This window comes from Sturnira hondurensis, unplaced genomic scaffold, assembly GCF_014824575.4.
Source record: "Sturnira hondurensis isolate 20B ecotype Veracruz unplaced genomic scaffold, ASM1482457v3 Scaffold0019216, whole genome shotgun sequence".
In the NCBI taxonomy this organism is placed as follows: domain Eukaryota; kingdom Metazoa; phylum Chordata; class Mammalia; order Chiroptera; family Phyllostomidae; genus Sturnira; species Sturnira hondurensis.
The window spans coordinates 977246-996874 of NW_028091847.1; the positions used below are offsets into that span (position 1 = coordinate 977246).

The window sequence follows — 19629 nt, forward strand, 5'->3', positions numbered from 1 at the left end:
GAAATACTGTGGCCTAGAGGTTAAGGCATAAGTTTGGAAGTGGGCAGACCGGTATGAACCCTACTCTGACCTCTCCCCATGGCCTAACCTTGGGCAGATCACTTCAACTCTGGGTCTCAGTTTCCCCATTTGTGTAATCAGAAGAATAGTATTAACTTTGTAGGGGTACTGTGACATTTAAATGAGATCATGGATACGAGATGGTTAGAAATGGTTCCCCCAAATCAACGGATAGGACATTTCTCCAAATGTTGTCCATTCCTTGATCCGCACAATTTATAATGATGCACTTCTTGAAATTCCAGGCAGAAGGAGCTTTTCTTGACGACATTTACATGATTGGAGTAAGTCTAGGAGCCCATATATCCGGGTTTGTTGGAAAGGAGTACAGTGGGCAGCTGGGGAGAATTACAGGTAAGGCTTCCTCTGAACAGGCAGGGGATGGTCTGGGCAGGGTGTTCCCTGGGGGAGCTCGATGTGGGCAATGCAAGTCCCTGGGTTGGAAGCCAGCTCTTCCGGTTATGTAACATCTCTGAGAGTGTGTCCTCTTGTGCAAAAGGAACACCATACTAATGTTGACCACAGGTTATTATTTAATAAGATACGTGCAGAGCACTTTGTAAATTGTATATGCCATAGAAAAGATTAGTGGTTACTCTATTTCTCTTATGGTCTACGGGGATTTGATTTCTGTGCCTCAACCAGATATCTTTCTTCCTTTTATTTTATTCAGAATAGCTTGAACTACATACTTAATAAGTGTCTGTCCCCAGGCACAGCAGGAGTTTCATCATAGGAAATTGAGCTGGGAACTTTGATGGCTGGGGCTTGCTCTCTGAATATCAGCTTGCAAGCTAAAACCGAATAAAAACACTCAGCAACACAGCAGGTCAAATCCCAAACAAACTCGTGCTGGGTTCTCTTGCCTAGAGCTCCAGAAACTTTCCTTTGCTGCAAATGAAGGACTCAGAGAGGCTTTCTCTTTCAGAGACTTAAGCCTTCTTCCATTCATATCTTTCCCAGAATCCATCCTCACGTGAAAGAGCTATTTTAATTTAGGGAATCTGGAAGGTAGAAGAAGGAAGGAGGGAAGAGGTAAACAATGCAAACCAACTACATTGGAGATAAAATTTTAAGGCTACAGGTCTGAATATGCTGCTTACCTGGACAGGTAGCCCAGGGCAAGTCATTCTCATTTTCTCCTTCTCTCTCTCTCTCACACACACCATTTGTACGTATTCGAGATCACATTCTTTTTCCTGGCTGTTTTGTTTCTCGATTTCATCCCAAAGGCCAAGCCTGCCCTCATATTCTTGTTTACCTGCTTTCCTAGGGAAAGTTCTTTACAATTTTTAAAATTAGTGTTATGTTGCCCTGGCTGGTGTAGCTCAGTGTACTGAGCGCAGGCTGTGAACCAAAGGGTCGCCGGTTTGATTCCCAGTCAGGGCACATACCTGGGTTGCAGAGCCAGGTCCCCAGTGGGGACACATGAGAGGCAACCACACATTGATGTTTCTTTCCCTCTCTTAAAAAATAATAAAATAAAATAAATTTAGTGTTATGTTTTAGAAAGCAACATGTTCTTACTTTAAAAAAAAATTCATTTTCCCTTATGTGTACAAAGGACAGATAACTTCGATTTGCTTGTGCCCCTTAAAAAGAAGGAAGGAAGCAAAAGCCCTGATTTGTAATGTTTGCTGATTTCCATGGTGTATACATACCCCTACTGTGGCTGAATTCAAACTAGCAACCTGACATCACTGACCACAAAGTTTGGGGAAAGATGAGCAAATCTGCTCTCCAGTACTAGTTCCAGACCACCTCCTTGTTCTACTTAACACTCCCCCCACCCAACCTGTTTTGTTCTTCAGCCTCCCAGCAAACCGGTTCCACAACTACTTTGAATGTGAATCCAATGTAACCTGGCCTCTGACTATGGAAATTTCCCCAACCTGCCTTCCTCTGACTCCCGGCCCACGTGGCCTGGATCTGTGAGCTGGATTCAGCCACTGGTCCACAGCTCAACTTTCTTTCTCCACTGACTCCCCCACGTTCTCCTGATTCCTCATCCTCTCTGAGCCCGAAGTTCAATCTCAGTTTGTAACCTAACGAAGGTCCGGCTGCCTGCTGCTATGAAAGCCAATACTCAAGAAGCAGATGCTGAAAAGATAGTGATTTATTTGCAGATGCGGGCCACTTGGAAGATGGTGGGCTCCTGTCTCAGAGCCCATCTTCCCATCTCAGTGGAGGCAGAGGTTTTTGTAAGGAAGGAGAGAGGGACAGAACAAAGAGATTAAGGGAGGGGGTTGAAAGTTCTCTTAGTACGGATGAACACAGTCCACTCCGATAAGGCAAGTGCCCGTCTGGTGTGCAGAATCCTGGTTTAATCATTCTGACCTCCGGCGTCCTGGCTCCGTGGATGAAGGTCAGCAAATCTCCCAGAGCTGGGATGCCTGAAGGTCAGAGTCTGTATCTTTTGCAACTAGTTCCTAGGATTCTTATACAAACATGCTGTTCATCTGCAAGCTTCATATTAGTCAGAGCCAGAGCTTACAGAAACAATGTCAAAAGAAGAGTGGGGGGGTCACAATTTCCCACCATTACAATTTTCCACTGTTACAAGCTGTCCCTGAGAGCAGTGTCAGGGGTCAAGCATTTATCTCTCTTTTCTACTCTCCTCCCACTGCTTTGGCAGAGTGGGCTCACTGGATTATGAGGTGGGAATTTGGCCCATTCCCCAAAGGACACCATTCACTCCTGCCTCCCAAGTATTATTGGATGTTTCTGCTTGTTAATTATCTAGGCTTCAATGGCTGCTTCATCTCTTCCATGTCTCTCTCTTTCTTCTGCTCTTCCTTTTGCTTTTCCTGTCCAGGCACAGCTCCTGGATTTACTTCTCATTAACTTCTTCAACAGAAGATGGCAGAACACGAACAGATTTTAATCTATCTCAAGTCCCTACATCACTTGATAATACATTAAATTTAATTCTCGACTTTAATGTGTGTGAAAATTACCTTGGGGTGCTGATACAATGCCAGCTTGCTGAATCGGAATCTCTGGGGTTAGGGTCCAGGAGTGTGTACTCTTTTGTTTTCATTTTTTAAACACTGATTTATTGTTCCACTTATTTATGGATCCATTGGTTGCTTCTTGTATGTGCCCTGACCGGGGATCAAACCCAAAACTTTGGTGTATTGGGATGACACTCCAGCCAACTGAACTACCTGGTCGGGACAGGAGTGTATTCTTTCAATCAAAAGATGCAGGGGGTCTGAACACTATATCTTGAAAAGCGACCGCAGAGCTGGGCTGCCCCATACAGTAGTCACTAGCCACATGTGGCTGTTGATCTCTGGAAATGTTGCCAAGGGAAATCGGGAGGGGCTGTAAGTACAAAATACACACTGGGTATTGAAGACTAAGTACAAAATATGTTTAAAAATCTCAAGTTTTTAATACTGATTACATGCCTGAATAGTATTTTAGATATATTGGGTTAAATAGAATGCATTATTAAAATTAATTTTCCTTGTTTGATTTTTCCTTTTTTTATTGGCTGCTTGAAATTTTTAAATTATATATGTGGCTCCCATTATATTTTTCTTGGACAGCACTGCCTTAGAGAATTCCTTGTGACCTTGGAGATGATAGGAAGAGGCTCCAGAAACTGCATGCAGAATGTTTGATGTCCTCGAATTCTCAAACCAGTTAATGCTGCAGCAGAGGACAGGGATCACTAGACACTTTTCTGGTGATCTTAGAGCAACAAGAAAAGCTCCATTTCCCCCCCATTTTGTTTCTAATCTCAAAATGTTCTGGATTCAGATCCAGGAGTCCTTTTTAAAGTTCTCTGAAGTAGCTATTAATTCTACCTCCATTTTGCCGATACAGAAACTGAGGTTCATAGAAATATAGTAACCTGCCCAAGGTCACACAGCTGGCCGGTGTTAGGCTTGGGGCTCCATATCACACCTATTCGACACAACTTTTTAGGGCAGCTTAACTGTGATTTCTGGCTGACATTACAAACTGATCATTTGTTATGGCTTATCCCTAAAGAGACCATTATGTCCAAGGGTATTGTAACAGTCCTCATTTGTGCCTTGGTCCCAGCGTAATTATTAATAGCACCCTCATCACTCTTAAAATTGCCCTGGTTTGGACTTTATGTAGCCAGCCAGTTTACCACCATGGATCTGGGGGCTGCTATGAACCGGGCTCTCGCTGTTTCTCTGTCCATTTTCTTACACCAGAAGGTGCTGTCTCGTGTGCAGAGGAGGCTTACTCTTTCCAAAGTTATGAGTTGCTCTTTATTGTTGTTGTTGTTGAGAATATCTTGTGAACTCAGTTGCCTGGGTGTTCATCCATCTCCTCCCCCATCAGTTTCAGTTGGGAGCAGACAGGGGAATAAGAAAGGCTTCCGGTGTCAGAGGAGGAAGGAGATGAGGAAGTGAAGCCGATACAGACAAGCCTCCGGGAAGCGAGAGTGATGGGAGAAGAGAAATGAGAGATTGAGGCTGGAACCAGGAAAGCTGAGACAAAGATGCTATCTTGGGTTTTGTACAAAACGCCAGGAAATGGGGAAGTGTTATTTAAAATGAAGTTCATAGGTAAAATCTTCAAATCTGCTGTGTCCCTTGAAACCTTCCCTTAGGTTTCTAGTGAGCAGGGCCCATTCGAACCTCCCATGTTTTGTTTTTATTTTTTAGTTCAAAGTTTTTATTTTGTGGTTACAGCATCATGGGAGCTGCTGTCTTGTTTTTACAGCTGTTTCACAAGGATGGTGAGGAACGCCCAGCTAGCATTGACCAAGAGCAAGAAATCAGTTCAGGCATTTATGGGCTGAGTCAACTCCATAGGAATCGACACCCACTTTATTTTCCTCTTAAGTACCTCTTCTGACCAGAGAGTTTCACTCTTTGCTGCTGAGCTTTCCACACTGAGTGGTGATTGCAGTGTGAGTCTGTGGCCCTGGTAAAGACATGTGATTTCTCTGTAGCTCAGTTCATTCATCTGTAAAATGGGAATGGTAATAACTACCCTGCTTCCCTCAGGCTTGTGATGTGGAGCTTATGAGCTAGTATATATAATAAAAATGGAAACTATTAAAATGGGATAAAGATAAGTATAGCGTCTGTTTTTTACCTGCACCCTTAGGTGCTTTTTCCTGAGGAACCAGTTTATCTCCACACCCCTGCTCCCTACACATCTGTATACTCTGCTGTTGAGCTGAGCACAGATATGCCTCCTGAGGGAGTTGGGACGCTGTTCTCATCGGTCACTGCCAGGGAACTATCTCTACTGTGGGAAAAGGCTACAGGGCTGTGGAAAGTAGCCTGACGGAGCAGGATGGGAATGTGAGCGTTTGCCCACCTGAGGGTGCCCTGCAGCCTGTGAGCCATCCTCAAGGGGGTGGGGATCAAAGGCTCAGCTGCAGGTGACTCATGGCGTGGGGCTGCCAGACCCACTCTGTTTTCCTTCCAGGTCTCGACCCTGCTGGCCCTTTATTCAACGGGAGGCCGCCTGAGGACAGATTAGATCCCAGTGACGCACAGTTCGTTGATGTCATCCATTCCGACATTGACGGTAAGATTCCTGTCCTTGTGTGTCAGCGACCCCCCAGACTCCCATGGAATCCTCTCCTGGCGGGGGTGGCGGGGGTGGAGAGCAGCGGGTGACGGACGGACTGTCATGCAGGGGCAGATCTGTTTTCTCCAGATTCCTCCTTTTGAGGCAAGGTTCCAAACCCACAGAAATTTTGATGGGAAGCTGGTTTGATGCAGGCACCCAGGATCTCTTGCTGGAGTGGCGGTGCTTTTCCCAGGGTCTCTTCTTGTTTTCACAGTGACCATCCTGACCAGTCGACCACAGGCTGGTCGCCACACCTTGTGGACAGGTGTTTCCATATGTACAACTGGATCCTGATGCATGATTTTTTGTTTTTGTTGGTTCTTTCTCATTCTTTCCTAAAGCAGAAATACATGGTCAAGTGTGTATGTCTGTATGCAGAGTGATTGACTCGAACTGCCACATCTCTGTGGATCTTCCTGGCCATTTCTGTCTCTGTTGGTGCCGATTTCCTAACTGGAATTGGGTACACGTCATGGGGTTTGGTGATGTTAAGGACAGGTCTTTATATCCAGATGTCTGGGAGAAGAGCGGGAGTAGGAATTTGGGGAGGGCTGAGGGGACGGAGCAGAGTGATCATCTAATCGTACACTCTCTTTGTGATATAACCACCTAAGGAGAAAAAAACAAACCCTTGACCACCTGTTCTGGGTACTTTGGTGCGGTGTTCAGCAATTGTTTGCCTTAGAAAAAGGTCCCTGAGAAACGGCTGAATTCTTCATGTGTTGTTGCAAAGTCTTTTCTTCCTTAAGTGCAGTACCTCACTGACATTTTAATGCTTGATGGAATAGAGCAGTTTATTTTTTATTCTTGGAGAGAAAGTAAACTTTGAAGGAAAGTTTATAAACTTTTTTTAAAGATCTTATTTGTCTTTTTAGAGGGGAGGGGAGGAGGGAGAAAGTGAGGGAGAGGAACATTGATCAGTTGCCTCTCTCATGCCCCTAACTGGGCCAAACCAGCAGCCTTTCGATTCACAGGCTGGTGCTCAACCCACGAAGCCAGGATAGAAAGTACTGATATATAAACTTTTCAGTAGGCAGAGATGGACTCGAGTCCCTGACTTTGTTCTTTCTAGTGGATTGTGTCTGTTCCTAAAGTCCTCTGAGCCTCAGTATTTTCTCAGTTACTTCTCCTCAATTTACCAATGGCTACTTTGCAGACATAGTGAAACTAGACGGTGTGTAAAGCATCTAGCATCATGCTCACAAACATGTATAGGTTCTCGATATATAACTATTATTATTCTGATGATGTATAAACTATGTGTACAAGGGGTATCCCCCAAATGGAATTTATTTACAAAAAATTGTGTATTTACTCTTATGTGTTTAAACTTCAGTCACCTTCTTTTTCATGTTTTTTTAATTTTTAATATGTTTTATTAATTATGCTATTACAGTTGTCCCTATTTTTCCTCTATATCCCCCTCCACTCTGTACCCCCTCCCTCTAGCATTCCCCCCTCCTTAGTTCATGTCCATGAGTCATACATATAAGTTCTTGGCTTCTCCATTTCCTAGACTGTTCTTAACCTCGCCATGTCTATTTTGTACCTACTATTTATGCTTCTTATTCCCTGTACCTTTCCCCCATCGCTCCCCCTCCCCACTAATCTCCCTCCATGTAATCTCCATTTCTGTGATTCTGTTCACGTTCTAGTTGTTTGCTTAGTTTGTTTTTGTTTCTTGTGTTCAGTTGTTGATAGTTGTGAGCTTATTGTCATTTTACTCATCATAGTTTTGATTTTCTTCTTTTCCTTAGATAAGTCCCTTTAACATTTCATATAATAAGGGCTTGGTGATGATAAACTCCTTTAACTTTACTGTATCTGGGAAGCACTTCATTTGCCCTTCCATTCTAAATGAGAGCTTTGCTGGATAGCATAATCTTGGGTGTAGGCCCTTACCTTTTATGACTTAGAATACTTCTTTCCAGTGCCTTCTTGCCTGTAAGGTTTCTTTTGAGAAATCAGCTGATAGCCTGATGGGAACTCCTTTATAGGTAACACTTTGCTTTTCTCTTGCTGCTTTTATGAGTCTCTCCTCTTTAATCTTGGGTAATTTAATTATGTGTCTTGTGTACTTCCCTGGGTACAACTTTTTTGGGACTCTCTGAGCTTCCTGGACTTCCTGGAAGTTTATTTTCTTAGCCAGACTGGGGAAGTTTTTCTTTATTATTTGTTCAAATAAGTTATCAATTTGGTCTTCCTCTTGCTCTTCCTTTTCTGCTTCTGGCAACCTATGATTCAAATGTTGAAACGTTTTAAGATGTTGGAAAAATTCCTAAGTCTTTTCTTATTTTTTTGAATTCTTATTTCTGTTCTGGTTAAATGTTTATTTCATCCTTCTGCTCCAAACCATTGATTTGAGTTCGCATTTCCTTCCCTTGACTGTTGGTTCCCCATATATATTTTTTTATTTCTCTTTGTTCTTTAACTTCTTCCTTTTACTTCCTCCTGTTATTTCACTCCTTCCTTTATTTTGCGGACATACTCAGTTATTTCTGTGAGCATCTTTTTATTTTATTTTATTTATTTATCTTTAGAAGGTAAGGGAAGGAGAGAGGGAGAGAAACATCAATGTATTGTTGCCTCTCATGTGTCCCCCACTGGGAACTGGCATGCAATCCAGGCATGTGCCCTGACTGGGAATTGAACCGTGATCTTCTGGTTGGCAGGCCTGAGCTCAATCCACTGAGCTACACCAGCCAGTGCTTCTGTGAGAATCTTGATTACCAGTGTTTTGAACTCTGCATCTAATAGAATTGGCTATCTTCTTGTTGTTTAGTTCTTTTTCTGGAGTTTTGATCTGTTCTTTCATCTGGGCTATATTTCTTTGTCTTGGTGCACCTGTTACATAGTAAGGGGCAGAGTCTTAGGTATTCTCCAGGTGGGGCAACCCACGTCTCTGCATTGTGGCACTATATGTGGGGCAGGGGTCCGAAAGGGAACAATGCCACTTGCTTGGCTCTCACCCTGCTTTCAGTTACTTCCCCCACTACCCAAAGTAAATTGGGCCCTTCTGGTACTGATTTCTGGGTGTACCTTCTAGGACCCTGTGGGTCTCTCCAACGAACTCTCTTGTGAGGCTGGGAGTTTCTCCTGCTGCGGCAACACCCACAGGGTTTTTCAGTCAAAGGTTTTGAGGCTTTATTTCCCTGAGCTGGATCCCTGAGTTGTGTGGTCTGTCTCGCTCCCCAATTGTTCCTCCCAGTTTATCTGCACACAAATGTGGGACCTCCCGCTCTGCCAGCCGCTGCCTCATGTTCCCAGTCTGCCAGCTGTAGCCATGCCACATGCCCCAGCTGCCCATCTCTATCCCTCCTACTGGTCTGGATGGATGTTTCTTCTTTAACTTCTTGGTTGTCAGACTTCCACACAATTAAGTTTTCTGGCAGTTCTAGTTGCTTCTGTTTTTTTAACTGGTTGTTGCCCTTCTTTTGTTTGTGTGAGGAAGCAAAGCCTCCATCTTGGCCAGAAGTTCCTAAACTTCAGTCACCTCCAAAGTACTCTCAACTCGATGCAATACACCTAAAGACATTTTTTTTCCAAAAGTTTTTGAACTTATCAATTTTGATGCCTTTTAGTGCTTCTGCCTTTTATTTGTTTTACTTCTTCTATGTCAGCAAATATTTCCCTCTGAGGACTTTTTTTCATGTGAGGAAACAAAAAATAGTCACTTAGGTGAGATCAGGTGAATAGGGAGGGTGGGACGTGGGGGTCATGCCATTTTTGGTCAAATACTGCTGAACACTCATTGCAGTGCAGGCAGGTAGGTGCACTTGTAATTCACCCATTATGACATGGGCAAACATGTTGAAAGAGTCTTTAAAAAAAGTTCACCGAAGCCAACTACAGCCTCTCCCAACAACACCAGCTACTACACTGTTACAGATGGGTTCCTAGAACACTGGCCTAGCCAGGGAAACTTGTACTATGAGGTGCCTGCCCTCCAGAAGCTAATTCCATTTTTGGGTCCCCCATTGTACATATATAAATAATCTTTCTAATCAAGCATTTTACTGATTATTTGGGGTTGCAAGGGTAAAGAGAATAGGCAATTATTAAATCTATGTATACTTTTTTAGGTCCCTGTTTTCTAGAAGATTTTCCAATCTCTTTACTATACTAGATCCCAAAATTTTAAACATTTTTTTCTACTAAGTAAAAATTTATTCTTCTCTGTTTCTTATTCATTAAAGATTTACACAGATACAAGTAGAGGCTCAAGAAGCACCCAGAAAATAGAGGGCTCCAGAGAAATGTAATGAAGAAAACTATCCTTTTATCAGCTTTGCAGTGAATGAGGGACCAAACTCTCTTAGGTCTTTAGAAATATCAGAAATAAACTCCATCACTGTCTTCATAGTCTCTTATTTATTGCATGAATATGTATGTACAGCAATAATACTTTCTAAATAGCTGGGTAACTTTGGGAAAATATTTAAGCAGAAATAAATATAATAATAATAATAATAATACAACCCTTGTCCAAATCCTGCAGGCAAATGAGCTATGAGATGTGAACAGTTCAGAGCAGTCTAAAGCACAGTATGCTCTCTTTTAGCACTGGGCTACAGGGAACCATTAGGAAACATAGACTTCTACCCAAATGGAGGAGTGGATCAACCTGGTTGTCCCAAAACAATCTTTGGAGGTAAGTGCAAATACTTTATATTTTCTGTCTTTAAAAAGATATATTTTAAAAATTTTAATATTCTATGTGGTATAGTTTTTAATAAAAAATATCCCTGAGCTCTGGCTGGTGTGGCTCAGTGGACTGAGTGCCAACTTGTGAACCAAAGGGTCACCGGTTCAATTCCCAGTCAGGGCACATGCGTGGGTTGTGGGCCAGGTCCCCAGTGGGGGGTTAAATAAATAAATCTTTAAAAAAATATTCCTGAGAAGGTAGAGGTGGTATAAATATAAATTATAAATTAAAAACTGTTATTTATATACTTTCTAAAATAAAGATTTTATTTATTTATTTTTAGAGAGAGGAGAGGGAGGGAGAAAGAGAGAGAGAAACATTGATTGGGACCAAGAACCGAACCCACAACCCAGGCGTGTGCCCTGAGAGTGGAACTGGTGACATTTTGGTTTGCAGGATGATGCCCAACCTGGTCAGGGCTCAAATATACTACTTTTTTTTTTTAAAAAAAGATTTTATTTATTTATTTATTTTAGAGGGGAAGGAGAGAGGGAGAGAAACATCAATGTATGGTTGCCTTTTGTGCATCCCCTGCTGGTAGTTAGCCTGCAAGGAACCGGCTTGCAACCCAGGCCCTGACTGGGAATCGAACCGCGATCGTCTGGTTCGCAGGCCCGCGCTCAATTCACTGAGCTACACCAGCCAGGGCTTTCAAATATACTACTTTTAATAACCATAACTAAATAATTAAAAGCTGCCCTGGCTGGCGTAGCTCAGTGGATTGAGCATGGGTCTGCGAATCACATGATCGCGATTCGATTCCCAGTCAGGGCACATGCCTGGGTTGCAGGCCAGTTCCCAGCAGGGAACTCATGAGAGGCAACCATACATTGATACTTCTCTCCCTCTCTCCTTCCCTTCCTCTCTAAAAAGATAAATAAATAAAGTCTTTAAAAATAATAATAATTAAAAGCTATTATGAATTATTTGTCTCTCTTGGAAAGGTGTGTCTTTGACCTAAAAATTTCACATCTGGAAATTTCTTCTAGAGAAATAACAGGAAATACAGACAAAAATTAGAGAACACGGTGTCATTTATAACACAAGGTCCGGCAGAAGTAACACCTGCTTGAATGTGGTTGGAAGGATACACACATCTCGCATGAGATGGACAGAAATTTGAACATTTCATCTAAAATGTCATATGGTGTGCTTGAATGTGTGTGATATTGTTACATTACAGAATTACATGCTTATGATTTTGTAATAAAAAGGGGGTGTTTTTTGTGCCAGACCCTGTAGCTAGATTTTTAGAAGTAATCTAAATGTCCAACATAGGAAGATTATTAAATGAATGTGGTACACCCACAAAAAGGAATATAATTGTTAAAAATATTATTTTCAGAGATTAATGAGAATGCTTACAGTGTGATATTAAAGGAAAAAGACACAAACTGTACAGTATGATCCCCGTTTATTTTAAGTGTGTATTTATATGTGTGTAAGTACAGAAAAGAAGACTAAATATAAATGCTCCAAACAATTACAAAGTGATCAATGAATATTAGACTTCTATGTGATTTTTCCATCATTATTTTCTATTATTTTTTATTTTCTTAATGAGCATACGAGGTCTGTCCAGAAGGTGCCCAGCCATATAATAGGAAAGATAGAGACATTTACTGAAGAAGATACAAGATACAAGAAACTTTGTACACAGGACAGTGATGCCCCAGTTGGCTTTGAAGTAGGGACCTTGAGACCTAACACAGTTCTCTCAATCACCATCAGCTGTCCTGATGTATTTCCCTGAGTCTCACTGATGGTCTGAAATTTCTTTCCTTTCATTGTTGATTTTAGTTTTGGGAAAAGCCAGAAGTTGTGGGGTGCCAAATCTGGGGTTTAGTGCAGCTGAGTCACCTGGGTGATTTGATGTTTCTCCAAAAAACTTTGCATGAGACGTCATTCATGAGCAGATGCCTTGTCGTGACGAAGCTGCTAATCATCCATTGCCCATAGCTATGGCCTTCAGAATCATCCGAAGTTTCCACGGAGAAATGTTCATGCTTAATGCAAAACCTGATGCAGAATCATTGCTGTACTGCTCAGTCATTTTGAATGCTATGGCCACACAGTACACATACTCACTCAATGGTGTCTACTGCCCCCACTGACTGTCATTGTTCACACCTGCACATGAACACTCTCCTTGTCTTCCAGGTTTCCTTGATGTTGTGCAAACTGTTCTCATTGTATTAACAATGGCTGGACTTTTCCTGGATACACCTCCCATATTACTTTATAATGAGAAAAAAAAGCTCACAAAACAAAAGTGGATGTTTGGCCCTGGGCATTGTGGCTCAGTTGGTTGGAGCATTATCCTATAAACTGAATGGTTGCTGGTTTGATTCCTAGTCAGGACACACGCCTGGGCTGCAGGTTTGATCCCTGGTCATGGCATATATGGGAGGAACTGATTGATGTTTCTCTCTCACATTGACGTTTCTCTTTCTCTCTCTTCCTCTCCAAAAGCAATGGAAAAATGCCCTCAGGTGAGGATAAAGAAAATGGATAATTGGAAGACAACAGAAAAGGGGTATGGGGGACTGAATTGAAAACCCACTCCTCTACAAGTGCTCTAAATTTGTATTTCACCATTGCCAGAGAAAGTTAGATGGTCCTGGAAATAATTCTAGAAAAAGATGATCTTGTTACAAAATGGCAGTTTATATGGCCTCACGGAAGGATGTGCTGTTTGAAAATGACTCCAATGAAATGGCATAATAGGGCCAACCACATGGTACCATGAATGGTAAGCAATTCTGTCTCACATCCACAAGCAGACAAAGATAATATGCTCTGCTTATAAAGGACATCCTCTGTATTGTTACTCATTGCTTTTGCAAGTGGAAGACCCAGACACAGTAAATAAATATTGGCTTCTTAAGTGGGCCTAAGTAGAAACTTTGAAGAAAGAGGAACATTGATCTGACTCCAGCATCCACAGCTGTCCAAACCACTCGCTCACAGACATGGCTCCCCATTCATTGTGTTCACTGTTTCCTGTTCAGATTCTTACCCTCACTGATTAGTCATCTTTGGAACCTTGTCTAAGTAACTTCATCCGGACCCAGGGTGGCATCTCCCACCATCCTTTTTCAAAGCTATCTCCTCTGCTTGCCTTCCTTGGGATCTTTCTCAACCACCCTCCCCCTCCCCCACCATGGCTTCTCTCTTTGATGTCTTCATTTAAGTGTTCTGGTCTTCTGCTGGAAACCTCCGGGGAATCTCTGCCACTGAACTTTTCTCCTCCGTTTCACTTGACAAAGGGTTCTACCTGTGTAACCTTGAACAAGTCATTTAACCTCTCTGAGTCTCAATGTCCTGTTAGGTCAAATGGGGACAGTCATGCCTATCTTCTTTTTCCCTCCTGTCACTCGCCAGCCTGATTCCTGATCTATGGGTTTTTATAAGTAAGTGTAATAGAATATGTCAAAGTTGTTAGTACAGTGCCTGGTATATAGGAGACATGATAAATTGTGTGTGTGTGCATATCATATGTGATATAATATTAAATGCTACAGCTGCTCTATTCTTTTATTTTTGTTTTTATTTATTGATTTGAGAGAGAGAGATAGAAAAGGAGAGAGAGAGAGAGGGAGGGAGAGAGACATCTATTGGTTGTTCTACTTTATTTATGCATTCATTGGTTGATTCCCGAATGTGCCCTGACCAGAGATCAAACCTGCAACCTTGGCATATCAGGATGACACTGTAACCAGCTGAGCTGCCCAGCCAGGGCGACTGCTCCATTCTTTAACCATTCCTTTCACAACTTTAGGAATTCAATACTTTAAGTGTGACCACCAGAGGTCCGTGTACCTGTACCTCTCCTCCCTGAGAGAGGAATGTGCCGTCACTGCATATCCCTGCGACTCCTACCGAGACTATAGGAATGGCAAGTGTGTCAGCTGTGGTGCCCCGCAGCAGGAGCCCTGTCCAGTTCCTGGTGAGTCCAACGAGCAGTCTCCCCTCTGGTTAACCACGAGTGAGTCTTTGGAAGGAACCCCAGTGCCATTTTAGTATCTAGAACTGAGCCTCAAAATTGCGTTCTTTTTGAAAACTTTCCTAGCCAGTTTGTTGCACGAAGTCCTCTGGAGTCTCCTAACCTGTGTCAGAAAAGCCATCTGTTTAGGATTTCATCCAGAAGGCAGTACAAACTCTCTGGACACTCTATTCTAGGATGAAAAAGAAGGTTCTAGAAGAGTTTCTAAGCCCATCCAGGCATAGTCACCTTATATAGCCTGCTCCCGTGGGGACAGGAACACCCTCTCCTTGCACACAACCTCTCTCTGCTGGGGGAAGTCACCATGACCCCTTCTGTCAAGTGGGCCTTGCAGAATGATCCCTTCCAATAAGTTGTGTCTATAAGTACCGTCGTGCACTCCGGCTCTGGTGTGCATTGCTCGGGGGTGGGGTGGGGCAGTGTGATAGATAGTGTCGGTGCTGATTGGATGTTTGCTCAGGGGTAATTGAAACAGTTCAGGTGGTGAGGACTTTGGAACCAGACGGTCATGAGAATTTTCTAATTGCTCCCAAAAGAAAAATCTAAATTAACATTAGGGCATGCTATAGACAAGGGTTCCTCAGTCTCAGTTATGCACTGCAATCACTGAGAGAGCTTTTTAAAGTTACTGATGCCTCGGTCCTGCCCCGGATCGTTTAAGTCAGAAGGCAGAGGCCATTCGCTGGGAGTGGGGCAGAGGAGAGAGAGGTGGGCCCCACTCTTTTCTGCAGGTCCAGACATGAAGGAGGACATTTATCTGCTTAATGACATAGCCACGTGGCAAACCCAGGTTCTGTGCAATTTAGAGGCCCGTTTATAGTGCCACAAAGCAGGGGCCCAAATGTAGTTCAAGAGAGCACATTGCTTTGCACAAGCGACGCTATTCTAGGTATAAACCTGAATCTGTGTTAACTATAAAGTGAATGTATTACTGAAAATATCAGTGCTATTTTTAGTCTGCTCCAGTTCCCCACCTCCGCTACTGAGAACCAAGGTTGGGTGATGTGATGTCAGTAGAAAGAGGGGGAAGGCGCTGCAGGGTCCTTTCTTCACGCCCCAGCTCTTAGGAACAGGACACAGAGCAGGTGTGGCGGGAGCTGGGCAGGCACTGCCGGAGGCTCTCTGGGTCCTCGTGAGGGAGACTACCTCAGTGGTGACCGTGTGTGTGTGTGTGTGTGTGTGTGTGTGTGTGTGTGTGTGTGTGAGACTCGCTGTTCTCTGTACCTCCCCAGCCGCTCTTACATTTACATGACACACGTGAGTGTTACACTTTTCCTGCTTGTTTTATAGGGTATTATGCTGATGCTTGGAAAGACTATCTAAGGGAGAAGGATCCTCCTATGACCAAAGCATTCTTTGACACGGCTGAGGAGNCAGGTGTGGCAGGAGCTGGGCAGGCACTGCCAGAGGCTCTCTGGGTCCTCAGCGTGAGGGGGTTGTGAGGGAGACTACCTCAGTGGTGACTCTGTGTGTGTGTGTGTGTGTGTGTGTGTGACTCGCTGTTCTCTGTACCTCCCCAGCCGCTCTTACATTTACATGACACACGTGAGTGTTACACTTTTCCTGCTTGTTTTATAGGGTATTATGCTGATGCTTGGAAAGACTATCTAAGGGAGAAGGATCCTCCTATGACCAAAGCATTCTTTGACACGGCTGAGGAGAAACCATTCTGCAGTGAGTGGTGAATGTGGTTGTTTGCCTTCTCCCAATCCTTTTATTTTTGGAATGGCTGAGTCTCAGCTCCTGGCGACTTTTTAGCAAATGAAGGCCTTGGTGAATCCTGGGCTTTGGTGCTGGAAAGGCCTGGGTCTAATCCTGACTCTACCACATACTAGCTGTGAGGCCTTGGTTAAGACACTTGACCTCTCTGAGTCTCAATGTCCTGATAGGTGAAATGGGGATAAAAATGCCTATCTTCTGGGTTAGAAGGGTTAAAATCTCAACATATCATAGTGGTTAGCTTCATCTAACCACTGGGGATCAGAAAATTCCTTGGTCCCTAAGAGACATGAGATTGGGGCTGGGGAAAATCAGGTGTCAGCCACATTGATGAGTCAGTTCCAGCTGCAGAGCAGCCATGATGAGCTGCTGAAGACATTGAGAGGTTGGGTATTCCAGAAGGGGGCTAAATGGGGTAGCAGATGCAATGCCCAGGGAAGCCACTAGGGGGTTTCCTGTGCAGGTGTATGTCTGGTAATCTTGTCTCCCTTTTCACTTTTCTTGGAGGCAACCCTTGTAAAAGAGGCTGCAGATCCCTGGGTGTCCCTCCTCTTTAGAGCCATGTGTGGCAGCCCAGGGTTTTGTGTCTGCCAGGGCCAAATGGGGCAAGCCCTTGAGCAATAACCGGTCATGAAATGGCCACTCCAGAGCTCACCTCCCTCCCTCCTTTGTGAGAGGCAAAGGAGCTCACCTCCTTTGCTCACCTCCAGAGCTCACCTCCCTCCCTCCTTTGTCCCTCCTTCAGTGACAGCCATCTCCCTGAGCCTCTTTCCCTTTCTCTGCAACTCTGACCAAGAGATAGCAAATCAGAATATTGTGGTGGGATCGCAATTTTCCCCAAAGCATCCTTGACCTTAGGGAGCAAAGAGCAGAGAGGAAGAAGAGTCCTCTGAACACATCATGTACTCTCATTTACCTGAACGGGAACTTAGCGGGTGCCTCTAAGGTGTTACTGCTGAAATCACAAAGAGTAGTAGTCATCCCTTTGTTCTTTCCCAGTTATTGCTATAGTACATTTATCCTTTTTTGTAACCCCATAAGACATTATTCAGGCAATATTTGTGTGGATGTAGCCACTCAAATATTTACCATTTTTTTGATTATCATTTTTTCTGACTTTTTTCAAATAAAGTGTGCTAGTGATAAGGGAATCCCAGAGCATGAGAGGAACTCCAAGAGGTAGATCTGACTTAGTCTGAGGGTCGATGAAGACCTCCTGGAGGAAATGACATTAAACCAAATCCCGATAGATGAGTTGGCAAAGGCAGCAGAGTAAGAATGTTCAGGTCCAAGGGGTCTCTGGTTCAGTTTCAAGGCAAGGCACACACTTGGGTTGTGGACCAGGTCCCCAGTGGGGGTCACGTGAGAGGCAACCACACATTAAGGTTTCTCTCCCTCTCTTTCTCACTCCCTTCCCCTCTGTCTAAACATAGATAAATAAAGTATTTTAAAAAATTTTTAAAAAGGAATGTTCAGGTGAGGGGAAGACCCAGGAGCAAGAGGGGGCTTGGCAGTGCAGGTGGTGTGGCGTGACCGAGGAGGTGATGAGGGAGGCTGCATAGGCTGGTGGACATGGCCCTGGCTGTGGAAGACCTTGTTAGCTGTGGAGGGTCTCTACGTGGCCACCTTGCTGGTTTATTCTGAAATGGGCAGGGATTGAAGTGAACCGGTCACGGTCAGCAGCAGGCCATGAGACCTCGGTCAATAAGGTGGGAACAATGATTCAATGGTGCTGCCTAAACATGGTGACTGGATGCTGTTGAATTCTGTCACTCAAGCCATCATTACCAAAGAGAACAGAAGGGAGTATTAGAAAATCCTGCCCTGGATATTTACAGAGAAACTAGAAAGGAATTAAAAGAGAGACTCAGTTATTAGGGAGGTTGGGTTTTTAGGAACTGACATTTTAGGGGAGCAGTTGGGAATACCTCTCTCTTACCATGTTTTCCCCTGGTTTTGCAGTATATCATTACTTTGTGGATATTATAACTTGGAACAAGAACATAAGAAGAGGCTCCATTACCATCAAATTGAGAGACAAAGCTGGAAACACCACAGAATCCAAAATCAACCAGTAAGTGGGTTGGGTTAGTTTGCAGTTTGCTATTTTCCTTTTTGCTCAGAGACATTAAGTCTCAGATATACCTATTCTTATTTTACATCCGTACTTTTCTTTGTTCTACAAAAGATATAAGAGGACCTATTGTGTAATTGCTTCCCAGGGCTGTTGATCTCCCAGGCTCTTTACCAATGGAATTGGTGCAAGGATTAGCTCTGCTGCCCTTCCTTCTCCCTTCCCTCCCCTCTGCCCCTCCCCCTCCTTCTCTCACTCTCTCTCTTTCCCCTCCTTCCTGTTCTCCCTCACCTCCTTCCTTCCTTTACTTAAACATTTAATTACAAAAGTTATCTTCTCTTGCTGTAAAAGACTTAAACAGTAAAGGACTATGCAAAACAGAAGTGCAACTTCTTGGTCCATCCCAACAACCCCACCCCGACAGACACCCACCCCCATGTGTGTACGTTTCTATTCTTTTATGGGCTCACCACACACACACACGTATATATGTACATATATACATATGCACACATACACATGTGTATGTGAAACTCAGAGAATATAACTTGTAATAGAAAATTGGGAACACCTTAAATTTCCCATGATGAGGAAATGGTTAATTTAAATATTCCCATATAATTGAATACTATTCATACATTGAGGTTTTTAGGAAACACTAAATAAAATGCTTATAATATGCAAAGTGAAAGCTTCAGGATATAAAGTTATATTAAGTATAAAACTTAACAATGTATTCTCTATATATGTTTTTTAATTTTTATTCATTTATCTTTAGAGGGGAAGGGAAGGAGAGAGGGAGGGAAATATCAATGTATGGTTGCCTCTTGTGCGTCCCCTGCTGGAAACTGGTCTGCAACCCAGGCATGTGCCCTGACTGGGAATGGAACTGGTGACCCTTTGGTTCGTAGCCTGAACTCAATCCACTGAGCTACACCAGCCAGGGCTATATATTAAGTTTTAACTTAGCAATATTAGAAAAGTGAAATAGAAACATGACAAAATATTAGATTTCCCTTTGGGTGGTAGAAATGTGAGTGCTTTTTTTCAGCTTCTCTTTACTATTTCAATTTTTTATCTATTGTGTGCATGTAATATATATTTATATTTGTATATTTATATATTTATATATGTTTTAAAATTAATAATTTTTCATCTATTACTTCTACATTTGAGAAAAAGAAAAAAACTTAAAACTTAAAAACTTAAAAACTCTGTACTTTAAGCAAAGGACCTTGAGGCTCATTTTATCTGTTTACTCAGGAAAGGTTTCCTGGGTCCTGCTGACTGTGAGGCATTTGGGTCGTTTCCCCAACGTCGGCCATAAGGGACTGAGTAGAATGTCATCTGAAACTGGCAAGCACCTTACGGGTTAACTGTGCAGGTCTAGAAAGTGTGGGGTGGGTGGTTTAGAGGTAACTTTTAAAAATGCATCCTTGGATAATAATAATAGCCTTTGTTTACTGAAGGAAGCACGTCACACACATTGGC

At 43.1% G+C, this 19629-nt stretch overlaps 1 protein-coding gene across 1 annotated transcript in view; it reads left to right on the forward strand.

Annotated features, from left to right (window-relative positions):
• Positions 1–19629, forward strand: part of LIPH (lipase H) — a 46195-nt gene that overhangs the window by 20308 nt on the left and 6258 nt on the right. Inside the window, exons 3-8 of the mRNA XM_037070985.1 lie at positions 306–414; positions 5488–5589; positions 10196–10285; positions 14121–14288; positions 15924–16019; positions 18027–18138. Coding sequence (XP_036926880.1) covers positions 306–414; positions 5488–5589; positions 10196–10285; positions 14121–14288; positions 15924–16019; positions 18027–18138 — 677 coding nt within the window. The remainder of the gene's footprint in view (positions 1–305; positions 415–5487; positions 5590–10195; positions 10286–14120; positions 14289–15923; positions 16020–18026; positions 18139–19629) is intronic.